Source organism: Antennarius striatus, chromosome 1, assembly GCF_040054535.1.
Source record: "Antennarius striatus isolate MH-2024 chromosome 1, ASM4005453v1, whole genome shotgun sequence".
In the NCBI taxonomy this organism is placed as follows: domain Eukaryota; kingdom Metazoa; phylum Chordata; class Actinopteri; order Lophiiformes; family Antennariidae; genus Antennarius; species Antennarius striatus.
Window position 1 is genome coordinate 16,394,850 of NC_090776.1, and position 23,442 is coordinate 16,418,291.

The window sequence follows — 23,442 nt, forward strand, 5'->3', positions numbered from 1 at the left end:
CTTTTATTGCTACCAAAATGAATAGTTACGTTTTTAATTTAAATATATATATATATATATATATATATATATATATATATATATATATATATATATATATATATAAAATCTTAAAAGGTCGGCCTAACTGCTCAGGTTGGCAAAGTTTTTAATTGCTATAGTATTTTTGGAAAACTTTTGACTGCAGTGGTTCCTGCCAGCCATATATACATTGAAATTACTGAGAACAAACAGTGTGAACTGTAAGCAGCAACCCAACACAGCAATTATCACATTTTACAATGTAAAATATAAAAACAGCAATATTGTTTCATAAAGACAAACACATATAGTTCAGTTTAAGATGTTTTACTAGAAAAGAGGCTCATAAAAAAAAGATGACTAAAAGGTCATGCAATACAATCTGATAGTAAAACCTATCTAACGTAATGCCCATAATATCTAAAATCCACTGCAATTTTTAACAACTCATTAAAAATTTTCAGATGTAAACAATGTAAAAACACAGACTGTGTACAGAAATATTTGACAAAATATCCAATTGATTATTTGACAAAAAGATGTGAAACTGCAGTTGGTTTTGAGAAATAGTAAAGTAGTATTGAAATTGAAATTCTATTCTTGCAGCACTGAAGTTGTGATAATGCACAAGAATGACTGTGTTGTTTAAACAAAATAAAGGTTAGATATGAGTTTGTGTACAGATCAAGTAACTGGTGAAACAAAATATATGTATTATGTTGAGTTGCATCTTAGATATCTAAGAAACAAGCTCCTCCTTGTCTTGGCGTCTCTGCTGTGATTGGAACTATCCCTTTAAATCAATCAAGATGTGTTTGAAGCCAAAATCTGTTGTATGTTGTGAGTTCAATCCGGTACGTTGAAGAGCTCCAGGTGGACGTTTCTCTGCTCACAGTTCAGGCGGTGATGGGCACGTTGTCCCTGTAGCAGGCTGGCCTCTGGGGGGCGCTGTAGCTGCACAAATCCTGGTAGATTCGTGCCATCTGGTCAGAGGCCAGGTTATCGGATAGTTCAAGATTTGGACTGCTGCTGTAGGGCTGACAGCGCCGCATATTCACCGCATCCAGTAGATGCTGGCATTTTACCACACCGATCTGCGGGAGGAAGAACAGACAGAAGATGTGCTTTTATTTTCAGAATACATGTATTTGAAGTGATTAGCATTTTTTTTCTGGCGTGGGAATGTGTAATTTCTAGGGTCTGTCTAGCGAGTTATGATGAAACTGGTCTTACCTGGACGATGATCAGTTTGTCTTTGGCACAGCTGAGATCATGGAGCTCCTCTCCAAAACACAAGGTCACTGTAGGATCAGGAGCAGGAAACTGACCATCCTGGTAAAGCTGCAAAGCTGGAAGAAAATATGTGAATTGATTAGACAATTTATGCACAACTAAGGTCATCCTTCATGGCATTACAGTACTTAGTTTTATCCATCAAATATTGCTTTGATTTAAACTCCTCTGAGCTTTCAGGTGATGGAAAAACACGACAACTCACCTTGAAGGAACTTTCCAGTGTCGAAAATCTTTACTACAGCATCCCTCTCGAGTTTACAAGGCATGTGGCTGTACTGTGAGCCCATGTCTCCCATCCCGCTCCAGAAAACACGGCTCTGGCACAGTCGTTTGATGAAGATGCCCTCCTGGTTGACACGGACCAGTACACCTCTCTCCAGGTGGCCCAGGAGCTTGTTTGTGATGTTCCGTTGGCGATCAAACTCAATGAGCTCAGCGGAGGGGAAATAAACAGTCTGCATGCTGTCTGAACTGTACAGGGCGCCCCGAGCCAGGTGCCGCTGCGGCGAGATCCGGCAGCCTTCAGAATGATTAACCACTGTGCTGTGCATCAGCCGTCCTCCATAGTAGAAACTGATGATCATTTGGGAGAAAGCTGCGCAGGAGAGCACTTAATAAGCATTATGAAGTCAAACATTATAATTAAATGTAAGCATAACAATTTAATGGACAACACGGATTAATACCTGAGCTGGAAGAGCCTGACGGCAAAGGATCCTGATAGAGTGGAAAGGCTGAGGATCATAGGAGGAAAAGATGAGTTAAGGCGTTTTCCGCCACAGCGAGTATAAGCAGTGTCATGTTATGATTTCTGCTGCATCATCAGAAAAAACATTTTCTACCATGGTCTCACGAAGACATAATACCTCTGTCAGCAAAGTTCAACAGGAAGTTAGTCAATTCTTCCATTGCAGAATTTAACAGACATGCACATAACCTCTATGTAGCATTCACACGTAAAGTGACACACCATTGAGTTTTGTAGCGGGGTTATTTTTAAGGTTTGAAGACCTCATATCTATGTGCAGAAATGAGGCAGAAGGCAGACAGACAGACCTATTCGGGGTTGTCTTACCATTGATGTTGCCCTGAGACCAGTATTCTGGACTGGCCTGGATGAAACAGCCTTCCTCCTGCAAAAGGTCAACAACATAATGTGAACACAGTACACCGTGTTGAATGACACAGCTTGGCTTGTTGAGCAGAAGAACACAAAAAAGGACAAAGTGTTTCTGTAAATGAGACAGACATGGGAAACGTAGTTTAAAAAGAGGTTTGAGACTCACTTCTTTCATGAGTTCGTCCAAGTCAGCAGGGCTGCAGTCCATGTCAGTGACATCACCACAAACATTGGTAGCTGCCAAGGCCGTCACAGAGCTTTTGCCATCTGAGAGACATTACACTTATGGAGCTTTCTAATTGAACATTGCTCTATATATTCAAGCAAAGATTTGCAGATTAACATTACGCAAATGATCTGTTAAAGCCTGTGTTAGCTTTCTGCCAGTTTTCAATTGTTCGAAATATTACAAGCAGTTCAACAAAATAAACTTCTAATTGAAAATAAACACAGAAACACAAACTCACTCTTCTGTTCCTCCTCAGGTATGATGCGGTAGACCTTATAGGGCTCAGAGATGTCCAGCTGGGACCTTTCTGTCGCCTCCTCAAAGTCAGGGCTTTTATTTAGGGCACATCGGAGTCTGGTCTTCCATGTCGCAGGCTCAGCCTTGTCTCCTTCCTTGAACTTGCCTTTAAACACAGCCCAGGCCTGTGAAGGGAAACAAGTCATTTATGATCAAAATGTCTTTAAAAGAAAACACATGAGAACAATCCAAGAAAGAAAGAAAGAAGAAAGACTTTAATGTTACCACTAGAATTATTTTTTTTATTGTTGTAAACTGTTTAAAAGTAACAGCATTTTATTTCTTAATGAAACAGATGAATTAACAAATTAAAAAATTTACAACCAAACTCAAAAGAGCCCAAATGTGTCGCAAGAATTACTTCTTATTCCATACATAAAACCAAAGTCCATTAGCGGTATCACACCTTAAAAATGGATGCGTCTACTTCTTGATTATAATCCTGTTTCCCGGCGTGTTTCCATGGAATTCGGAACAAAGTGTGGCTGTCATCTTCCCATTGAAGTCCCGAGTATTGCCCGCTTTCGATCTGTTCCATCAGCCACTGCTTCAGCCTCCGACCTCCAGTGTTGGACATTCTGATGAAGTTGTTTGTGGCTTATTTTCGTGTTCCTAAATAAGGAGACATTGTCATTTAAATTTAGTGTTTAAAAAAAGTTAACTTTCAATAACTTTCCTGTATGAAGGGTAAAAAAAAAGATCTTTCACCTTTGATAATATTTGTCTAACTTACGGTAAGTGATATCCGGAGATGTTGACGTCTCACCATCAGACCTGAGGCGCGCCTTGTCTATCAACTTTATTGTGCTCTGTGTTATGAATGAAACAGCAGACAGATGATTTGACAGCGTTACCACCTCCTGACCAATCAGAGCGCAGGAACACGAGTCGGCCCGCCCACGCCGTCAGCATTGTTCTTCTAACTGTGAGCGTTTACAAGAAATGATGTGACGGAGATGCAAGTCGCTGCCGACGCTAAGAGAAGTCCACGGGTAGCAGTGAAGGAACCGGCTGTCACAAGTTACCTCTGTCTGCGGGGATTTCTGCGCAAAGGTGATATTTCCCTCCATGCCCTCTGTCACTGATGACGAGCGTCGTCTAGAAACCGCTCAGGGAAGCGCACACGTCCGCCAACGTCATAGTTTAACTGTGTTACTAAAGCAACACTACCCGGTTCCTTGAACCAAGAAACATTATCTAATGATTGGAGTCATTTGTTAATCGTGGAATATATGTATAATATATATATATATGTATAAGACGACTGTAGTTTCTTGCAAAAACTAAATATATAAGTTGTCAGGGTGTTTTAAGGTTAGCATCCAGTGGGATTAAGGATACACAATATTTACTAACCTGGTAGTGGGACATTTATAGTACTTACTACGGTGTTGTTAATAAGTTTAACTGACATGTAGAGCAAGTAATTCATCAGGTCATTCCTGGCACCTGTTCCAGCAGGTGGTGGGTGAGAGGCCAGGTTCACTGCAGGACAAGTCACCAGTTCATCACAGGGTCAACACATGCACAAACATTCACACACCTTCACCCCTACGGGTGGTACAAGAGTGTCCAATTCAAAGAGTTAATGTTTTGGATTATTAAAGAGCAGATCTAAGGATGAGCTGTGTACTTACGATATTAACCACTTATTTTTTTGTACTTGCACAAAGACACACACAATTTAATTCAATTCAAAAAACTTTATTAGTCCTCGGTGGGCAGTTGAAGGCACATAAAACAGGATTGGTGCACAAAAAAATAAAGTGCAAAGAGCAAAAACTAGACTTAAACAAAAAGCCAACACTACCACTGAACAACATTTCACTTCATAACACTCTAACAACGGTGTTGAAGGTACCGATTTATTAGTGTTTCTATATTCTTTAATAAAAAAACAAAAATAATTAAAGTACGATTAAAGTATAGCAAACTGTCTCTCAAAATAGTGAAAAATGTGCATTACAATACAGTGATACCTCTACTTACAAATGTCTCTACTTACGAAATTTTCTACTTACGAAATTTCTCAGCAGGAAAATATTACCTCTACTTACAAAAGAAATTTCGACTTACGTAATGTAAAATAGTATCGGCTGATACTCCAATAAAAACACAGTATCGGCTGATACTCAAATCCCCCACAGGTTCCTGAACTCAACATTCTCATAGCTGCTCTGCCATTGGCTATTACCTATTACGTATCTTCCTGGCATCCCATTGGCTAAGAGGGATGTCACTCCAGCTCTGTGTGGAGCTAGAACGGTGCTTATGGAGTGTCTCGGCATTCGGCACTAGATCTGTTTGGTAGTTTTGCGCAAATATAATAACTTTTTCAGTACGTATTCACTATGGACCCCAAGAAAGTGACGGAGAAAAGAGGAAAAGAAAAAACTAAGACAAAGAGTCTTTTCCCATACCAACAAAGCAAGAGATAATAGAAAAGCATGAAAAAGGGATGCTATTGGTTGATCTCGCCAAAGAATATGGCCAAAAATCTACAATCACCACGTTATTAAAACAAAAGGAAGTTTAAGGAGTTTAAGGCATCACGTGGGTGGTTGGAGAAGTTCAAAAGGAGGACTGGAATTCACTCTGATGTTCAGCATCATGAGATAGGAGCGCATGAACCAAAGAGGGCAAAAAACAATGGGGACAGCAGTTAAAAGGTAAATGACAGTCATTTTTATTCTTTATTCTGTTTTTTTACATTATGCACAACGCTCATTTATTGTGTAATAATCTAATTGTAACATGTATTTGTTACATGTTTTGATGCATTTTTATGCTTTATAAAACATGACGGAATTTTTTGTGGGCTTGGAACGGATTAGGGCATTTGCATGGAAAACGCGTCTCTACTTACGTAATTTTCTACTTACGTAATTTCTTCCGGAACCAATTAATTTCGTAAGTAGAGGTACCATTGTATCTACAAATTCAAAATAAAATTTGTTAAAAAAAAAGTATATTCAAACCTGTATAAGCAATTTAAACACGTAAAAAGTTTTACATGAACACATTTGGGTGGTTTTTGTACAAATATTCACTAACCTCACAGATCTGATCTAAAATTAAAATAATTAAATCTGTGAGGCTGAAAATCCATATACTGTTTGAAGGCCATGACATGTGTAGACACGTGTAGCCATTTGGAGAAAAAAATCACCTCATCTCAACTTTACCCACATATTCTGAACATCACCTAACAATCTGATTAATTACAATAAAAACGATAAATTATAGCTTCAGTAAAAATCAAAAAGGCTTATTTGGACTATAGTGCTCCATGAGTGTACAGCCCAGTTACTTAAAAAAACATGTCGCTAATCTTGAACCTTGGTATTTCCTTTTGTGTGTCATCTAACAGCTATAAACCAATCTTCTTTGCAACTCTGTTGACAGCTGAGTTTTCTTATCTCACATCAGCAGATGGACAAAGGACCGATAAGGTTGGCTGTAGCCTTTTGTCTTCTGTATCTGAAAGGAGATGGCAGAGTTATAATCTATATTACCGCTCCTCCTTCATAGATACACAGAAAATCACTGACATGGTTACACATTTAACAGACAAGATGTAGTGCTTACTTTCATCAGGCTGTCTATAATTACAAATGACACCCTGCAGCATTTACTTCAAAGTTTAAAACATCAAATGGACCACCAACACTGACTACACATTCATATATGGTACACCAAAACGTTTAAGAAAACATTAACCACACATAGCTTTAGGCCTGCCAAACTGAACAGTGCAGGTGTTTATATACAGTGGTTTGTTTCATCCTCGTTAAGGTGCTGAGGTGTTTGGAGTAAGGCCTCAGTCAGCGCTGATACCCGTGTCATGGCTGTATGCAGTTTAATGAGCTTGTGAGGTACAGGTAGTAAAAACGTCTCTAGCTCAATTCTAAATCAACCTCCATAGCCTAGAAATTATCAGAGGTTGCACAGCATGCAACCCTTGCTTTCTTTCATCGTGCTCATTGTCACAGGAGTGAAAAGGCTTTCAATTTTGACACACCATGGAGTTGACTTCAGAATTGAGCATAGAAATTGAACTAGCGCTATCTACATACGACACTGGACAAGACTTTGGCATTACAAGTGTTTCAGCTGCTGCTTTCAGGATCATCTGGGTTGGGTCCTTCTCTGTGCACCCTGAGCAGGGCAGCCACCTGTTCCTTGTCATTGAATGGACTGGGAGGGAAACTGGACTTCAACCAAGCTCGGTACTGTAGGGGAGGGAGGGAGAGACAAAGAATTTAATCAATTTGTCAGCACTGATCTAAAATGTGGTTGCTGGAAAATGCTGTTTTTGATGACAATAGAATATGATGGGATATCTCAAAGTACCTTGAATGGATAGTTGGCTTATCTGTCGATGGTGACATCAAAGTTGAAAACATAATAAACAAGTACCAATGCAGTCAGAGACTGCAACATCCCACGACACCCCTGAATTCAAAATTTTACCCTGACCTACTTGCATAGGTCAAAGATCAAAGCCAGTGATCTGACCTACTGTCATTGATCAAAGCACTAGCTTTGATCTACGGTCTTACACTGGCCTTCGCCCTGGTCTTTCTATCTTATCCAGCTCTTGATTGTACAAAAGTTCAAATTTGACCTTGACCTAGTTTTCTCAAGGTTAAGGTCATCTCATTTCCACTTTGCCGCCCAAGTAATGTGCTTTTTGTGTCATCTTTCTATCTTTCCCCTGGCCATTAGATTACTAAATGCCAGATAAATCTCCCCCGGTCCGTTCATGATCTCAAACTGCACTTCTGCACCTTTTACAACGTTCCCATGTGCAATGTTCTTCTCTAATGTTAGCTGCTAAGTACCGACACTGTACATAATTATATAATATTATCTATTATTCTCATTATATATATAACGATTCTAAATTATATAATATGATCTATCTATAATATATAATCTATAACTAATTTTCAACATTTCAAGTTTACATGCCAGGCCTTACGCTCCTTGCAGTATTATGTATTTATTTATTCAATTTTATTTATGTCTATCCTCACACTGTTTATATGTTTCCTAACACTATAGAAATAGCGATGCGAACAAATGCTGTGTACTCCAGTTGCCAAGCAATGACATTTTGCAAGATTCACTGTTCTGAGTCTCTTTGCAATGACAATAAAAGGAAGTCTAAGTCTACGTTATTTGGTGGACTAACAGACGGACGGACAAACAAACAACTGACAATTACAATGCATCATCGATTTGAAGTGGATTGTAATCATTAGTTTGGTCTTTACTGTAAGCTGCATTTAGTGATTGTTTTGTGATGTGTCCTCAGCCCCTTCCTCTATTATGTTTTCACACACATGGCTGTTTCTCAATTCATTCCACCAACACTACTGCTGACATTACCATCCTAAGACTGATGACAACAATGAGCCAATCGTCAGAGGGACCTCAACACTACTAAGACTAAGGAAATGATAGTGTAGTGCATTACGTTCCGTAGAGTGTGCATCTCAGATAGCCTCATGTGGTTCAAGAACATGTTTAAGTCCAAAAGAGACTATGTCTTTATGAACCTGAAACTGGCCCACCTCTGTCAACACCTGCTTCTTCTTCGATCGGTCAACCGTACTAGTCTGCTGACTTATTGCTGCACGGTGTAATTCACCTGCCGAGGACAGGAAGGACCCTTAGCGGGTGGTGGGCGCAACAGAGCAACTGATTAGGACCACATTTCCCTCCCTTAGAGACATCTACACTGGTTGTCTCCTGGGGAAAGCCATTTTTATCATCAAAGCCCCCCAAGCATCCTGGACACTATCTTTTATCTCCTTCTTCCCCTCTGCAAAGAGAACCAGGACTCTAAAAAAAAACAGATTGAAGAACTCCTTCAAAGTAGTTTGGGTGACAGCCTGGCTAATATTAATGGCAACACTGCTAAATGCTTCAATACAGTGAATGAAAAAGAAATTGTTAAAAAAACAATAACTACTGGTGATAGAATCCGGACCCAGTTTTGTAGCCGCAGCCTTTTCCTTCACAGGAATCATTTTCAGTATTTCAGTAGCTGGTGAAAAATGCATTTCTCAAATAATATTGAGGAATGCTTAGCTTTAATGTAAAATGGGTTAGTTCTTATGTGAACACTGTAGTGAAAGTATAACATATTCGTCTTTTCCTTTCGGCTTTTCCCTTCAGGGGTTGCCACAGCGAATCAGTTGCCTCCATCTAACCCTGTCTTCTGCATCCTCTTCTCTCACACCAACTACCTTCATGTCCTCTTTCACTACATCCATAAACCTCCTCTTTGGTCTTCCTCTCGGCCTCCTGCCTGGCAGTTCAAAACTCAGCATCTTTCTACCAATATTTAAGTTCACTATTTCTAAAATTATAACATATTGTTCTTCCTAAATTTAATCATCTCAGTGTCAACCTATTAACGTTCATTAACAAAATTTGAAAACACTCCAAAATTGATAAAGATGTGTGCAAATGCCTTCCGTCCACACGACAACGCAGATATCCGGAACGAAAACACAACTTTTTAAAAACACTGGCCGAGGTGGATTTTTAAAAAAACGCTGGGTCTGCTTTGTTGTGTGGACAATGTATCCACAACTTTTTAAAAACGCTGACGTCTTGCCTGCGACGAAAACCTCTGTGACGTCATATTTATGGGCCCTTGTGTTGTGACAACAAAACACGGAGGATTCCTGTTGGATAAAATTTGACTCAATACTGCCACCACATGGTTTGGCATGCTTATAGCCGTCTTCGAAAACGCACTGAAGCGTTTACGTGTGGACGGAGATTTTTTTGAAAACGCTGTTGTGTGGACGCGAATCATTTATGATGCGTTTTTAAAAAGTTGCGTTTTCAAAAAAATCCGTCACCGTGTCGACGGGGCCACAGTCATAAATGCTGTAGCTAGTGGACGGATAGCGCAACTACAGCGACTAGTTTTTAAAATCTATTTAAACATTTTTTTATTATATGCGCCTCATAATCCGGTGCACCTCATATATGAAATAAATTATAAAACAAACAATTCATTAAAGGTGCGCCTTATAATCCAGTACGCCTTATAGTGCAGAAAATACCATAAGTCTTATTTCAGTCTTATTTCTCCACATGTGGGATTGTCCAGACTTCTGGCTGGGTTTGAGTACTTTTGGGTGCCTGCTTTCAGACCACATTACTCCGGACTATTATAGTACATCTATGGACAACAAAATACAAGAAGTATGTCTTCCAACCCCATTTGCATTGGACAACTAGAACCAAGGCAGACAGAGACTGCAACATCCTGCGACACCCCTAAATTCAAAATTTTACCCTCACCTACTTTCATAGATCAAAGCATTAGCTTTGATCTACGGTCTTACTCACACTGGCCCTCTCCCTCGTCGTTCAATCTTATCCGGTTCCTGAGTGTACAAAAGTTGAAATTGGACCTTGACCTAGTTTTCTCAAGGTCAAGGTCATCATCTCATTTTCATCTTCTTTTCCGCCCAAGTAATGTATGTTTTGTTCTATCTTTCTATCTGCAACAGTTGTCAAGATATTTGTTGGAAGAACGGATGGACAAACAGACGGATGAACACACAAACACTGACAATTACAATACATCGCCTTCACGGGATGTAATTAGCAGATGTGCAGTGAAATTGCTTCGTCACCCCCCAGATGTGGAAGCGACACAGCTGTACTGTCATTTAAACTCTTCACTTTCTATCTGAGGCAAATGTGGGAAAAATACAAATACAGAAATCTCGTTTCCCCTCAAATCCTCGAAATCAGTGCAAAATCTACAAACAACTTTTTCAGTCATGCTATGTCGCAAGACGCTGACAGTAATGCATAACACGTGATCAGCAGTACCCAGCTAATGCAATTTCAGCAAACCCCTTGCAGTTCCCCTTCTCTAGACATGGGTTGGGTCAGTACCACTGTAATGGAATTATGCACAAGGCACTGTCAAGTAACTGAAATGCAGAGAAAATTCTGTAGGGATGACATTTAAAAATAGAACTTTCCTCACTGTCTATATGTGAATATATGATTAATACACTTGAACCCATTTTTAAATATTAATATTAATATTATGATGAGATGTCATGTTTTAAGGCAGATTATGGAAAATTTTTCTATGTTTAAAGTAAATTTAAAAAAAGGATCCAAATAAGAATGGACATAAAACCAAGAAATTTAAACTTGTCATTACTAGAAGTGGTGATTTTCTTTAAAGTGGAAGTAGATAAATCAAAACTGTCAGTGTTAGGGTTTCATCATTGTTTGTCTCTAAGACTGAATTCATTTATGTACCCTAAAAGGCTTCTCATGCACAAAATGAAAGAAATCCCCTTTTTTACATCCTTACAACACCAATGTATTTAACACATTTTCATATTAGACAGGCATGGAGTCATAATCCTTTTAAATAGGTCAATGCCCAATATTGACATACTAAATTCTTTTGTTAATATAATATTCAGAAGTGACATATTAATTTAATACTAAACTAACTGTATGAGGGCGGCACGGTGGCGCAGTGGGTAGCGCTGTCGCCTCACAACACGGCGGAGCCGGGTTCGAGTCCCGCTCTGTGCGGAGTTCGCATGCTCTCCCCATGTCTGCGTGGGTTCTCTCTGGGTTCTACGGCTTCCTCCCACCTCCAAAAGCATGCGCTTCAGGCTGATTGGCCGGTCCCAAATTGCCCGTAGGAGTGAGTGTGCACCGGCGGTCGTGCCCGGAGTGTCCCCCGCCTCACGCCCTATGCCACTGGGATAGGCTCCAGCTCCCCGTGACCCGCTGCAGCGGATATAGCGGTGGTAATATGAAAATGACTGACTGACTAACTGCATGACCCTTATACAAGTTAAGAATATGAAATCACTGACATGTTTTCAGATTGACAAGCCGACTAACTGTATTTGGTCATGGGCAACTGAATATACATATACTTTTTATTTATATTTATTTTACATACTGATTATACTGTAATCCCCAAAGGGAAATTAGTAGCACACTGTAGTAATCAATCACATGCATATATATTAGTGTATACAGGCCCACAACACACACGCACACAAGGGACCATTAGGCATGCAGTGGGAGGTAGGATAGCGGGCAGCTCGTTTTTGGTGTGCCCTAATGAGCAACTTGTAAAGGCAGATGGCGACTTGCTCAAGGGTGCCTTGGCAGTGCTCTGAAGGTGAGCTGACACCACTGAAATTAAATATCTCTTGATCCAGGGAATCTCAGAGTAATGATCTTCAAAATAAATAAATAAAATTAAAAGATCAATGCAGTTGTAAAATAATTTTTACAATAAGCCTTGCATATACAGGATGTTCCAAAAATGTATACACCCTTTTCGAGCTGATAGAACTGTCCAGAACTTTCCCAAAAAACCTTCCAGAAGACCACAGACATCGATAAACCCCACAAAGGAAGAAAGTCGTGGGAACATTTCAGCAAAGTTCAAGAAAGTCTGAACGGCAAGCTTGTCATGAGGAAGGGACTCCCTCCTAAATTGTCGTTGCACATCAAAACTGCAATTTCATACTTCCAATGAGATTTTACAATGAATTTACTTTTTTTTAAAGTGTAGTCTGGCTGCCATTATTGACTAATGCATCTTCCTATGGCTCGTGGCTGTTCTTTGACTAATCTTGCTAAAGGACAGACAAAAACACAAGCACTGCAGATAGGGGCAAAAACTAGTGAAGGTATTTGGGAAAACATTGCATTCATCTGAGCAATGCTTTAAAGAGATGCTTGTTACCATACCTATGTGGTATGGTAACTTATTTCCTGTGGGCACCTGTCAATGTCAAATTGAACTTGAATCAACACTAGCGCATATAATGAGAAAGCATTTTTAAATAAACTATTGTAGAGATGCAGCAAGGAGAATGGCAGACAGGAAAGCAATATGGGCATTCAGGAAGACTTTGTGTTCCTTTATGTGTTTACCTCTGACACTTGACCGTCCTTGTATTTCAGCAGCTGGCTCTGGAAGCTGTAGTTTGGGCAGACGCAAGAGCGAACGACCTTGACCGCAGCCAAGCAGTCGTCAAAGCCGTAGTCGGTGATGGTCATTAGGTATGCCACTACCATGGTAGTGCTGCGGGACACACCTGCAAGACTGGAGCAAAGCAAAGGTTGGTCTGTCAAGAAGCAAAAGGATTAAAGCTTCTTAGTAAATAGCAGCAGCAGCACTGAGCAGTTTCCAAATTTCACTTTCAGGTGCTGCAAAGGATTTGTGTCTAGATGTGATTGCCTGTTTATTCTTCTCTTGTGCTCCTGCTTTACCCTCTGAGGCAGTGGTTCTTAACCTGGGTTTGATCGAACCCCAGGGGTTCGGTGAGTCAGTCTCAGGGGTTCTGTCAGGGGTTTTGTCTTGACAGGGGTCAAGACAAAACACCCGACACATCGTGTCGGGTGTTTTTCCCGAGCATACACAAATCACTGTGTACGTTTGACACATCGTGTCAATTCTTGATGACATGCCCCTCTTAGCCATCACTGGTTGCAGGCGCTCACGTGACGCTACATGATTAGCCTACCTGTGCTACAGGGGATTTTGCGCACTCAGTAGTTGATTTATGCCTGTCTTAATGGTACGTCATCTGATTGCTTTCTTAATATTTTAATTCATAGTAACTATTTTGAGCAAAACAAGAAAGCGTTCGGATGAATATGTGCAACGTGAATTTACATGTCCTGTATAACGGAACGTGGTGGGAGTCAGCATTCTGCATGATTTGTAATGTCAAGTTGAGCAACTCTAGTCTGGCACTGGCAAAAATAAAGGAAAACTTCCTTAAGCTACATGGAAAACAACAGAAACATACTTTGCTGTGAAAATGACATCAGAGTAGCACTTGTCAAGGTGAAGCCACGCATATCTGAACTGGTCTCTCAATAACAACAGTAGAAGTCACACTGATTTGCAGGTAGGTCATTTCATGTGAGTTCATGCACTGTCTTAGTTTTGTTCTTTGAAAAAGGTGAAATTAACGCACAATTCATTAAATACACCAGTAAAACATATACTTATGTCTTACATTTGAAAAATTTTTTTTTTTTTACTAAAGAAGGGTTCAGTGAGTGAGCATATGAAACCGGCAGGGTTCGGTACCCCCAACAAGGTTGAGAATCACTGCTCTTAGGCATGCTTTAATGAAAGTCAACATCTGGACTAAGCACAACGTGTGTCACATCCCAGATGCAGAGAAGATACAGGTTATGAATTTTGACACAAAACACCTACCAGTGAACGAGACAAGCTCCACCATTCACGCGACATCCATGGATGAAGCCAATGGCATTTTTAAAATGACGTAATCTGAATAACAAACAAAAAATAATAAATTAAACATACCTTATATATTAAATACTTTAAATTCTCACAAAATTAATTAAGCACACACTTCTGTGATGTGTAGTATCAAACAAACTACTTGAATTGAGAAAAATAGTTTAATTGTTCAACAAATCAGGAAATGAGTTTTCCTTTTTTACAAGAGAGATATAAAGGTTGTAAAGCTAAAAATACTTGATAGGAAATGAGAAAGGATATCTTGATTTGAAACTCCTGTGCAAATGCCAAGATGCCAAACCTCTGACAGCCTGATACGTTTCTGATTTTGACAGTAGAAACTACAGGTGACCTTCAAGTAAAGTAAGAAGTCAGTTTGGAAGATTTTAAATAACCAACACGTCAAATAGAATTTGCTTTACTTTCATTCAACCCATTCTGTCATATGACGGACAGATCAGGTCTGCTCAGGCAGAGTTTGTGGTAGACCAGACCTCAGACAGCAGGGACAGACGAGGGAAGTAACCGTCTGCAAAATCACATCAGTTTCCACCATTCACTGACTGTCTTAAAAAGGATGAAGTTATTCGTTTAATCTTTACAACATGAACACATGCGCCCCATAGCACTGAAATAACAAGAACACAATTAAAATCCCACTGTAACAGACAGACAGTTGCTTCTTCATGAGGACACAGAAAGACAAAGAATGCAGCGCAACTGTTCCTTAAATTTTACAGCTAGATAACTGTCAGGAAACACCAACGGTGTTTTGTATAATCAAGAATTGAGTGGCTGTTAGCACCGTTTCCAGAGCAGCAGATGCTGGTTACTCAATAGCAGAATAACAGACTGGGGCCAAAATAGATTGGCTACCACATCCCCCCCCAATCCACACTCCTCTTCAAAAGATGTCTCCTCAGCACTAACAAGCACAGAGGTTTCCGGCCATCTTGTTTGATATGCAAAAAATTATCTTGATAAAGAGTTTAAGTTTTAAATAAATGAATCCCAAGAATAATTCGGACACAAAATATAAGATGAGGTTAATTCTAGAGGGAAATTTGGTTTAGGATAATTAGACCCGTGACTATAATATGCAACTTTAAAACAAAAATCCCAAAAAAATTGATATGTTTTCTTTATATATTTAGAACCAAAGTGCCGAATGGTGAACAAAAAGAAATTTGAGACCATACAATCTAAATATTCAGTGCAGACTGAACATTAAAATAGCAGCTCTGCTGCGAAGGTGTTTACATGTCACCTGCTGTACAATTATAGAAAGTTACATTTTTCAGAACCTGGGAAATATTTGTGAGTTCCTCCTTCCTTGTCTACAGACTGACTGAGATTTAAGACCGCACAAATGATTCAGATTTTCATCAAGAGTTTTAAGGAAGTCAATGGTTTTTCAAACAGCTCCACACTGCTACAGTTGCTCCAACTGTAGCATGAGAAAGATGGTCTCCTCAGATGGTCAGAGGAGGGGCCCCCAGACCAGGCCATGGGGGCTTCATAGCTGGTGCTGAGCATCAGTTGGCTTCAGCGCTCCTGTCAATCAGACCAGTGATTGTGACAGAGCGCGTTTATTCAAGTCCTGAGTGGTCGAAGCCAACAGCCAGATGTCACAGTAAGGTTTCCTTCCTCTGCTGCCGAGGGAAGGACTCTTGATTGCGACAGTAAGGGTCAGATTCTTCCAACCCAACAAAACCAGCAACATCCAACCAGCCGTAAAACTCAATTGTTATTAACTTGCATTTAACCAATTCTGTTTTTGTTTCTCTCTTTTTTTAAACAATCATTTTTTCCAAAGTGAAGTTCCTCATCAAACCCTGGACAACCTCAAAGGTGGTAAAACTCGCAGGGGTCTGTGATTTGCCCAGCACAAAGCGGGGAAAAGAAGGGTTATAGTTAGTTAGTCTTTGAAACTCTAACAAGAAACTGGAGAGTGCTGACACCCTCTAACTCCAGCTGTTCAAAACTTACCTTTTCAAACTGGCACACTCAATCTAATCCTGATTCTACTGCTGTTTTTTTCTGACAAACCAGCCGAAGGCAGCAGTGCAGCAACAATAACATAACCACGTCCAACAGTATACAGTAATTACAAGGGTTGCCTCCGTGGGTTGCAGGACATGAAACTGGCCCTTTGTATCACATTCTACCTGATAGGCATTAGCACTGACTCTGCTTTTCAGCCCTCAGCCAGTGTCGAGAGTTTGATCCAGGATTACTGCAGCTGGTATTTCAAGAGGTCAAATAATAAATGTGTGTTTGTGACCAGCACAAGGGTGGAGGGACAACTCATGCCTCTTTCAACATGGAGTGTTCCTCTTGATGAACAGTGACAGTAAACACATTCACACCATCTCTAATTCCTATATCTGCAAGTCATGAAATGAATGAAAATAAAAAGACTGACGGATGGACGGATAGATGTACTTTATCGCTCCCAAACTGGTAAATCCACAAATAATTTTTAATTTAATAATTTTTAAATAATATTTTCATAATTTTCAAATAAAAACAAAGTACTATAATCATCTTATACTCGTTTTTTACAGAATGATTTTAGGGACACATGGTATAAATTTGCATGAGGTGGAACTGGTATTGCTAATTGCGAAAAACCACAAACATGAATCACTGTCACTTTGAATCACTTTTCTGAACTGTCAAATCCTTTATTTTCTATCTGCGACAGTTTGCATTTGGCCGGCCCACTGTGGGGCCACAATCTGGAGGGTAAATAGTGTGGAAATATTACTTTATGACTCATCGAGGCTTGAGAAATCCATAGAGACAGGAAAAATTAAAATCCGATGTACAGACAATATTAGCACATCTGATCATCAGTGTCTGAGTGTGTATTTACTCACAAGTTCTCGCTGCAGGAATCATACACGTCAATACAAAGGTACGTCTTGTCCTGCAAAACATACAGAAATACTGCATAATGCCTGAGAGACATGCAAATATATGGGGTGTACGATTCACAGGCATTCATGTATTTCCCCCCAACTCACAGAGCATTGTGTTGAATACTATCTTTTACTACATATTAATTGTTTTAAAGTTCTCACATTTAAGTTACTGCTTATTAATTACACCAAATCATACAGAAGTCATGAGCTCATCTCCTTCAACATACATCCACCACTTGGCATGTACTGTAAGTTTCACAAGCCCCCCATTCCAACCATAACTCATCACCACCCCCAGCTGGCCGACAGCATGCATCACATGATCATGCACTTCAGGGCCAAATTGCCCTTAGGTGTGAGTGTGTGCGTCTGTGGTTTTTCTATATGTGGCTCCTCGATGCACCGGCGTCACACCCAGAGTGTCTCCTGCCATGACCCCAGTCGGCTGGGATAGCGGATAAAGCTGGTGTAGAAAATCTGCTTCTTTTCCTTTCGGCTTTTCCCTTCAGGGGTCGCCACAGCGAATCAATTGCCTCCATCTAGCCTTGTCCTTTGAATCCTCTTCTCTCACACCAACTACCTTCATGTCCTCTTTCACTACATCCATAAACCTCCTCTTTGGTCTTCCTCTAGGTCTCCTGCCTGGTAGTTCAAAACTCAGCATCCTTCTACCAATTTATTCACTATCTCTCCTCTGGACATGTCCAAACCATCTCAGTCTGGCCTCTTTGACTTTATCTCCAAAACCTCTAATATTTGCTGTCCCTCTGATGTACTCATTCCTGATCCTATCCTTCCTGGTCACTCCCAGAGAGAACCTCAGCATCTTCATCTCTGCTACCTCCAGCTCTGTCTCCTGTCTTTTCCTCAGTGACACTGTCTCTAGACCTAACAACATCACTGGTCTCACCACAGTTTTGTACACCTTTCCTTTCATTTCAGCTGAAACTCTTCTATCACACCTGACACTTTTCTCCAACCGTTCCATCCTGCCTGTACACGCTTCTTCACCTCTTTTCCACACTCTCCATTGCTCTGGACTGTTGACCCTAAGTACTTAAAATCCTCCACCTTCTTGATCTCTTCTCTCTGTAACCTCACTCTTCCACTTGGGTCCCTCTCATTCACACACCTGTACTCTGTCTTACTGCGGCTAACCTTCATTCCTCTCCTTTCCAGGACAAACCTCCACCTCTCTAGCTTCTCCTCCACCTGTTCCCTGCTGTCACTACAGATCACAATGTCATCTGCAAACATCATAGTCCATGGAGATTCCTGTCTAACCTCATCTGTCAGCCTGTCCATCACCATAGCGAACAAGAAGGGGCTCAGAGCTGATCCCTGATGTAGTCCCACCTCCACCTTGAACTCCTCTGAATTTTCGTAGAAAGTACAAATAGGTTGACCCAAACAATGTGGACTTTCCACTGACCTCAAACAAGGGTCTAGGATTGTTGTACACTGACAGGATGTGGGTGATGCCATTCTCAGTCAGGCTCTTTCTGTTTTCTGCATCTGGAAACGACAGTGAGAGGAATATATATCAGCAGAGGCAGTGAAACTGACATTAACAAATAAGACCTGTTATCATCAAATGTTACTGAATAGGCAGTACCAGTTAGCATCCTACAACATCGCTGGTCCAGTTAGATGAGGATTTTTGTTTCAAATAAACTAATCTGTTATGTTTGTGCCATCTTTGGAGTCATCACCAGCAGAAGCTAAAAATAGAATTCTCTTTAAATAGCTTTGAGAAGTCACTTCTGAACAGGAGGTGACGTGCTTATAACTGTTTTATGTTTTTGTTAGCTCTTAACTGTGTTATGTAAGCTTGCCATTTTTATCCATTTACTTTGAAATCTAAGTACAACAATGTCACTTAAATGACTATAAAATTAAATTCAACGTATTTTAAGAATGCATATAGGTATTGAAAGCTTTGTCTGACTTTTCTAAACTGTAAAAATCAAATTTCCAAAACTCAAATCAAAAAGACATTGTGTTTGGCTTACCGCTTAAGCTCCCGATGTAGAGTCCATCTAAAACCTGTGAAGCAGCAGCAAAGATGTTGAATTCAGGCTATATGTTCATCACAATCAAACTTCTAAAGCTTGCCAAGAACAAATATCTCAAGTTATGCCAGGTGGGATTAATGGTTTAGGCCTTGAATACCAACTACCAGCAAACGAAACATTCCCTGTAGCCATGCAAGGCCTGAAACAATGATGCACGTCTAAGAGAAGAGCAGCCACCGAGTGCTGCTGCACAACTTTGGATGTTGTACCATGAAGAACGGTGGACTGGAAGTACTGTGTCCTGGATTCTACCTGATGACATGTAACACAGCTCCACACAATATCACGGCAATTAGGATGGAAATGCAGGTGACAAAATTATCTCCCTCTACAATTAAGACTAAATTTAAATGTAAATTTAAATGTACTGATCTTTCTTTAGCAACTCTGCTTTCTAACAAGCAACTGTTTCAATTTCACTTCATGTTGACTATATACAATCAATTTTTAGACGTTAGTAGCAAAATGTTTAACTTCAGTTCAAAAAAGGAAAAAGGTATTGTGACTGAGCAGAGAAATGCACATGTTGAGCAAACTTGAAATCTGGCTAAATTTTAATGTAATTTCCTCTTTGGAGCAATGCTGCTTGAGCCCATCATCATCATTATTAGCTCAGAGGTCAATCTCAAACAAAGCAACCCTGGCATTGACTCAGTGAACCTGCTGTATTGAATAGATTAATTCCCATCAACCAAGAGAAAACCAGAATGATCGATCATAAATTTAGAATGATACCGTATTCAAGAAGCCCACACCTCCACCATACTAAGCTCACCAAAACCTAAAACAATAGTTTAACTCACACAAAGGACATTTCAGCAACTTCTGTCAGCATTTTGTGCCTTTGAGAAGACATTTGGGCACGTTTGATGAAAAGGACCCTATGCCAGAGTGTTGAAGAATGTGAAAAAAGTGACCACAATCTACATCCATACCCGGATCCGCTTTAAAATGTGAACAAATACTTTTTGGTCCAAGATCCACCACCTACTTAGGCTGCGTTCAGACTGCAGGCAAATCGGATACCAATCAGATTTCCTTCCATATCTGATTTTTAGGGCTGACTTGTCCACACTATTTTACCAAGTGTCCGAATGGGATTTTGCTCTGTTCACACTGGGCCACATTAGAGTGACGTCACGGACAATCAAAACCGATCAGTGTTTTCGGAGGTGTTCAAACTGGGACGTATCTGTCCAAATCTGATATGAAACTACCTCCAAAATGTGGTTTCAATCATTCATTCATTGTCAACCGCTTCATCTGCTGTCGCAGGGAGCTGGAGCCTATCCCAGCTGACTGAGGGTGTGAGGTGAGGGGAACGCCGGGCGTGACGCCAGTGCATCGGTGGTGGTTTCAATCCATCCCACAAAAATCGGATTTCATGTGATATGTGACTGTTCAGACTACAAAAGAGACATCCGATATCAATCTGGATAATCAGTTACACTTTCTTAAAACTTGAAGATGGAACTGAACGCTAACCACTTTATTTGAAAACTAGGTTTTTGAACAAGTATTTCAAGAACATCGACATAGGTCATAATATATAATAAGGCTGTACCTTGTTCATTCCGTTGCCCATGATGACAAGACTTGAAAACCTAAAATGTGAAGCTGAACTGACTTTCAGTTTGAAGACACCTTTGTCTGTCGTTATGTGCAACAAGTGTGTGGATGATGAAGTTGTTTTATGGCTTTTATGTCTTTAAGGCTTTTTATGTTTTTTAAGCTCTTACATTTTTTTAATGTTTTTCAATAATTATTGTCTCACACCCTAAGTTGGCTGGGATAGCCTCCTGTACCGCTCCGAAAAGAAGGTTGTGAACTGCTTACAGAAACTACAGAAGGAGGAAACCATAAACCGCCTGCTATACTATCGCCTGTACCCGGGGGAAGCCATCCCATGCATATATGGCCTCCCCAAAATGGGTCAAGATCAAAATCCACGAGGTGCAAACTTTCACTGAACATGTCACCTCAGTGGACAGCAACATCATGTTCACCAGAGAGGATGTAAAGGACAACAGTTTTCCCTTTTTTGGATTGTGAGGTCCACAATCCAAAAAAACCAACACACATGGGCCAGTACCTGCTTTTTGACTCTCACCATCCACTCGAGCACAAGCTTGGCATCATTAGGACCTTGCAAAACAGGGCTGATAAGCTACCAACCGGTACCCAAGACCAGTAAAAGAACACCAACACCTGAAAGGGGCACAGAAAACTTGTGGATATCCTGACTGGACCTTTGTGAAAGCTCACACGAAATCCAGAAAAGAGAATAACCCAGTGAGGAGGGAAGAGATTGAGAGCAAGTGTAACGGTATAGTGATCCCATAAATGTCTGGTGTGTCTGAAAAACTGAGGAGGATCTTCAACAAACACCAACTTCCTGTCTATTTTAAGCAAGTCACCACCCTTAGACAAAGACTGGTCCATCCAAAAGACCCCACACCACACAGTCAGAAGAGCAATCTGGTAAATGTGGTCAAATGCAGCGAGGAATGCTCGAATGTCTACATAGGGGAAACCAAACAACCACTACACAGGCGCATGGCTCAACACAGAAGAACCAACTCATCAGGTCAGGACTCAGCAGTCTTCCTTCACCTCAAGGAAGAGGGACACTCATTTCAGGATACCGATGTTCAGATCTTGGACAGGGAAGACAGATGGTTTGAGAGAGGAGTGAAAGAAGCCATCCATATCAAAGTGGAGAAGCCATCTCTGAATGGGAGGTGGGGGGTGGTGGTCTGCGACATCACCTTTCGCCCATTTACAATCAGGTCCTTTCGAAACTTTCGAAACTCCTAGTAGATTAACCCAGGTGATGCGTCTCATGCTAATGGGACAAGACCAGACACCTTCAGAACTGAAGAAGCCTCTTGGATGTGAGGTGAAATGTTTTTAAGAAACTTTCTTAAAAGTCCAGTGGATTGATTTAAACAGCTTTGCATAACCATGACCTGGAGAACTGAGAACCTGTACGGACCTCCTGCACCACGTGACCCATGACGGCGGAAGAAGCAGGGTTGAAGATGAATGAATAGTCTCTTGACTTTTCTAGATGTGTTACGCTCTGTTTGACACACATGCAAGAACATGGATATAAAATGACAAAGTGGCGAACAAAACCAGATATTTATAGGGCTACTGATGGTAAAGTTATTGTGGGGGACGACTTGCTAAAACTCCTCGCTGTTAAAATGAAGAGTCAAGATGAGATTGTTGTTTTGGCCTCTAACAATTTTGGCAGTGAGTGGATGGAGTTGTCAAAGAAGGTTTTGAAGGTGGGGAAATAGTTTTTGGTCCACCATCCACCACCTACATAGAGTCCCAGAGAAAAACCCACTGATTGGAGATCAGTTTCGGACACACACACGTGCTTGATGACGACACCACCTGTCACTGATGGAGGTACAAAGCAGCGGTCAGTTTGACACACACTGACTACATCAACGCGTTTAACTCCAGGGGCGACCAAAAATAACCAGCTACTCATTCTTAAAGCTAGTGAAGATGGAACTAAACGGTATCCACTTTATTTGAAAACGCCGTTTTTGAACTAGTATTTTAAAGAACACAGATACAGGTTATAATACATCATAAGACATTACCTTGTTCATACCGTTGCCCATGATGACGACTGGAAAACCTAAAACGTGAAGCTCAGCCTTCACTTTAAAGTGACCTTCGACTGTCGCTATATTTAGTTTTCTACGCAGGAGAGTAATAAAATCTTACTATAGAACCTAAATAGTTGTGTTTGGTTTTTTTTTATCCCACCGAAATCTTTATTCATCTACCACAAGTCGTCTTCCGGATTGTTATGACGTTAACTAAAACTGCGGGTCCAGCCGGCAAAATGACGTCACTACGTAACGCCGTCAGCTTGGAGCGAGGCCCATACAATTAGTCCTTAAATGGTCACTAAGCAGGTGCGTCCTATGAGTGGACACACATTATACCTATTAGAGTGGTGTTTTTCAAAGGTGTGTCACGTCCTGCAAAAGATCAGATCAACCTGTTTGTCCCAGAGTGGGGAAGTTTCCACAATTACAGAAGCAGTAGTCAGTGAGGAGAGCATAGACAGCAAAGATAAATAATAGCAGTACTGTTCACTGAATGTCATAGTCTTAAAGCCTGTACGATCGACAGGC

At 40.5% G+C, this 23,442-nt stretch overlaps 2 protein-coding genes and 1 long non-coding RNA gene across 4 annotated transcripts; 1 reads left to right on the forward strand and 2 right to left on the reverse strand.

Annotated features, from left to right (window-relative positions):
* Nucleotides 1-115: 115 nt before the first annotated feature.
* irf8 (interferon regulatory factor 8) lies at nt 116-3,839 on the reverse strand. Its single transcript, XM_068323048.1, has 9 exons — nt 3,697-3,839; nt 3,370-3,575; nt 2,905-3,088; nt 2,604-2,704; nt 2,393-2,450; nt 2,004-2,051; nt 1,520-1,912; nt 1,255-1,370; nt 116-1,115 (listed from the first exon to the last, which is right to left on the reverse strand). The coding sequence occupies exons 2-9, from the start codon at nt 3,538-3,540 to the stop codon at nt 918-920; spliced, it is 1,269 nt and encodes a 422-aa protein (XP_068179149.1). The 5' UTR covers nt 3,541-3,575; nt 3,697-3,839; the 3' UTR covers nt 116-917.
* A 60-nt stretch (nt 3,840-3,899) lies between these two features.
* LOC137601091 (uncharacterized) lies at nt 3,900-19,057 on the forward strand. The gene is made up of 3 exons (XR_011037024.1): nt 3,900-4,016; nt 12,960-13,117; nt 18,384-19,057. It is a non-coding gene; the product is annotated as an uncharacterized lncRNA (long non-coding RNA).
* On the reverse strand, nt 4,694-23,087 carry dusp22a (dual specificity phosphatase 22a). Of its 2 annotated transcripts, XM_068323072.1 has the most exons (8): nt 22,900-23,087; nt 19,217-19,250; nt 18,637-18,719; nt 17,160-17,209; nt 14,230-14,304; nt 12,930-13,101; nt 7,066-7,195; nt 4,694-6,443 (listed from the first exon to the last, which is right to left on the reverse strand). In XM_068323072.1, the coding sequence occupies exons 1-7, from the start codon at nt 22,918-22,920 to the stop codon at nt 7,073-7,075; spliced, it is 558 nt and encodes a 185-aa protein (XP_068179173.1). In that variant the 5' UTR covers nt 22,921-23,087; the 3' UTR covers nt 4,694-6,443; nt 7,066-7,072. The 2 variants fall into 2 exon arrangements, with proteins under 2 accessions (XP_068179173.1, XP_068179182.1); XM_068323081.1 differs by lacking the exons at nt 4,694-6,443; nt 7,066-7,195 and adding an exon at nt 11,688-11,762.
* Nucleotides 23,088-23,442: the final 355 nt, after the last annotated feature.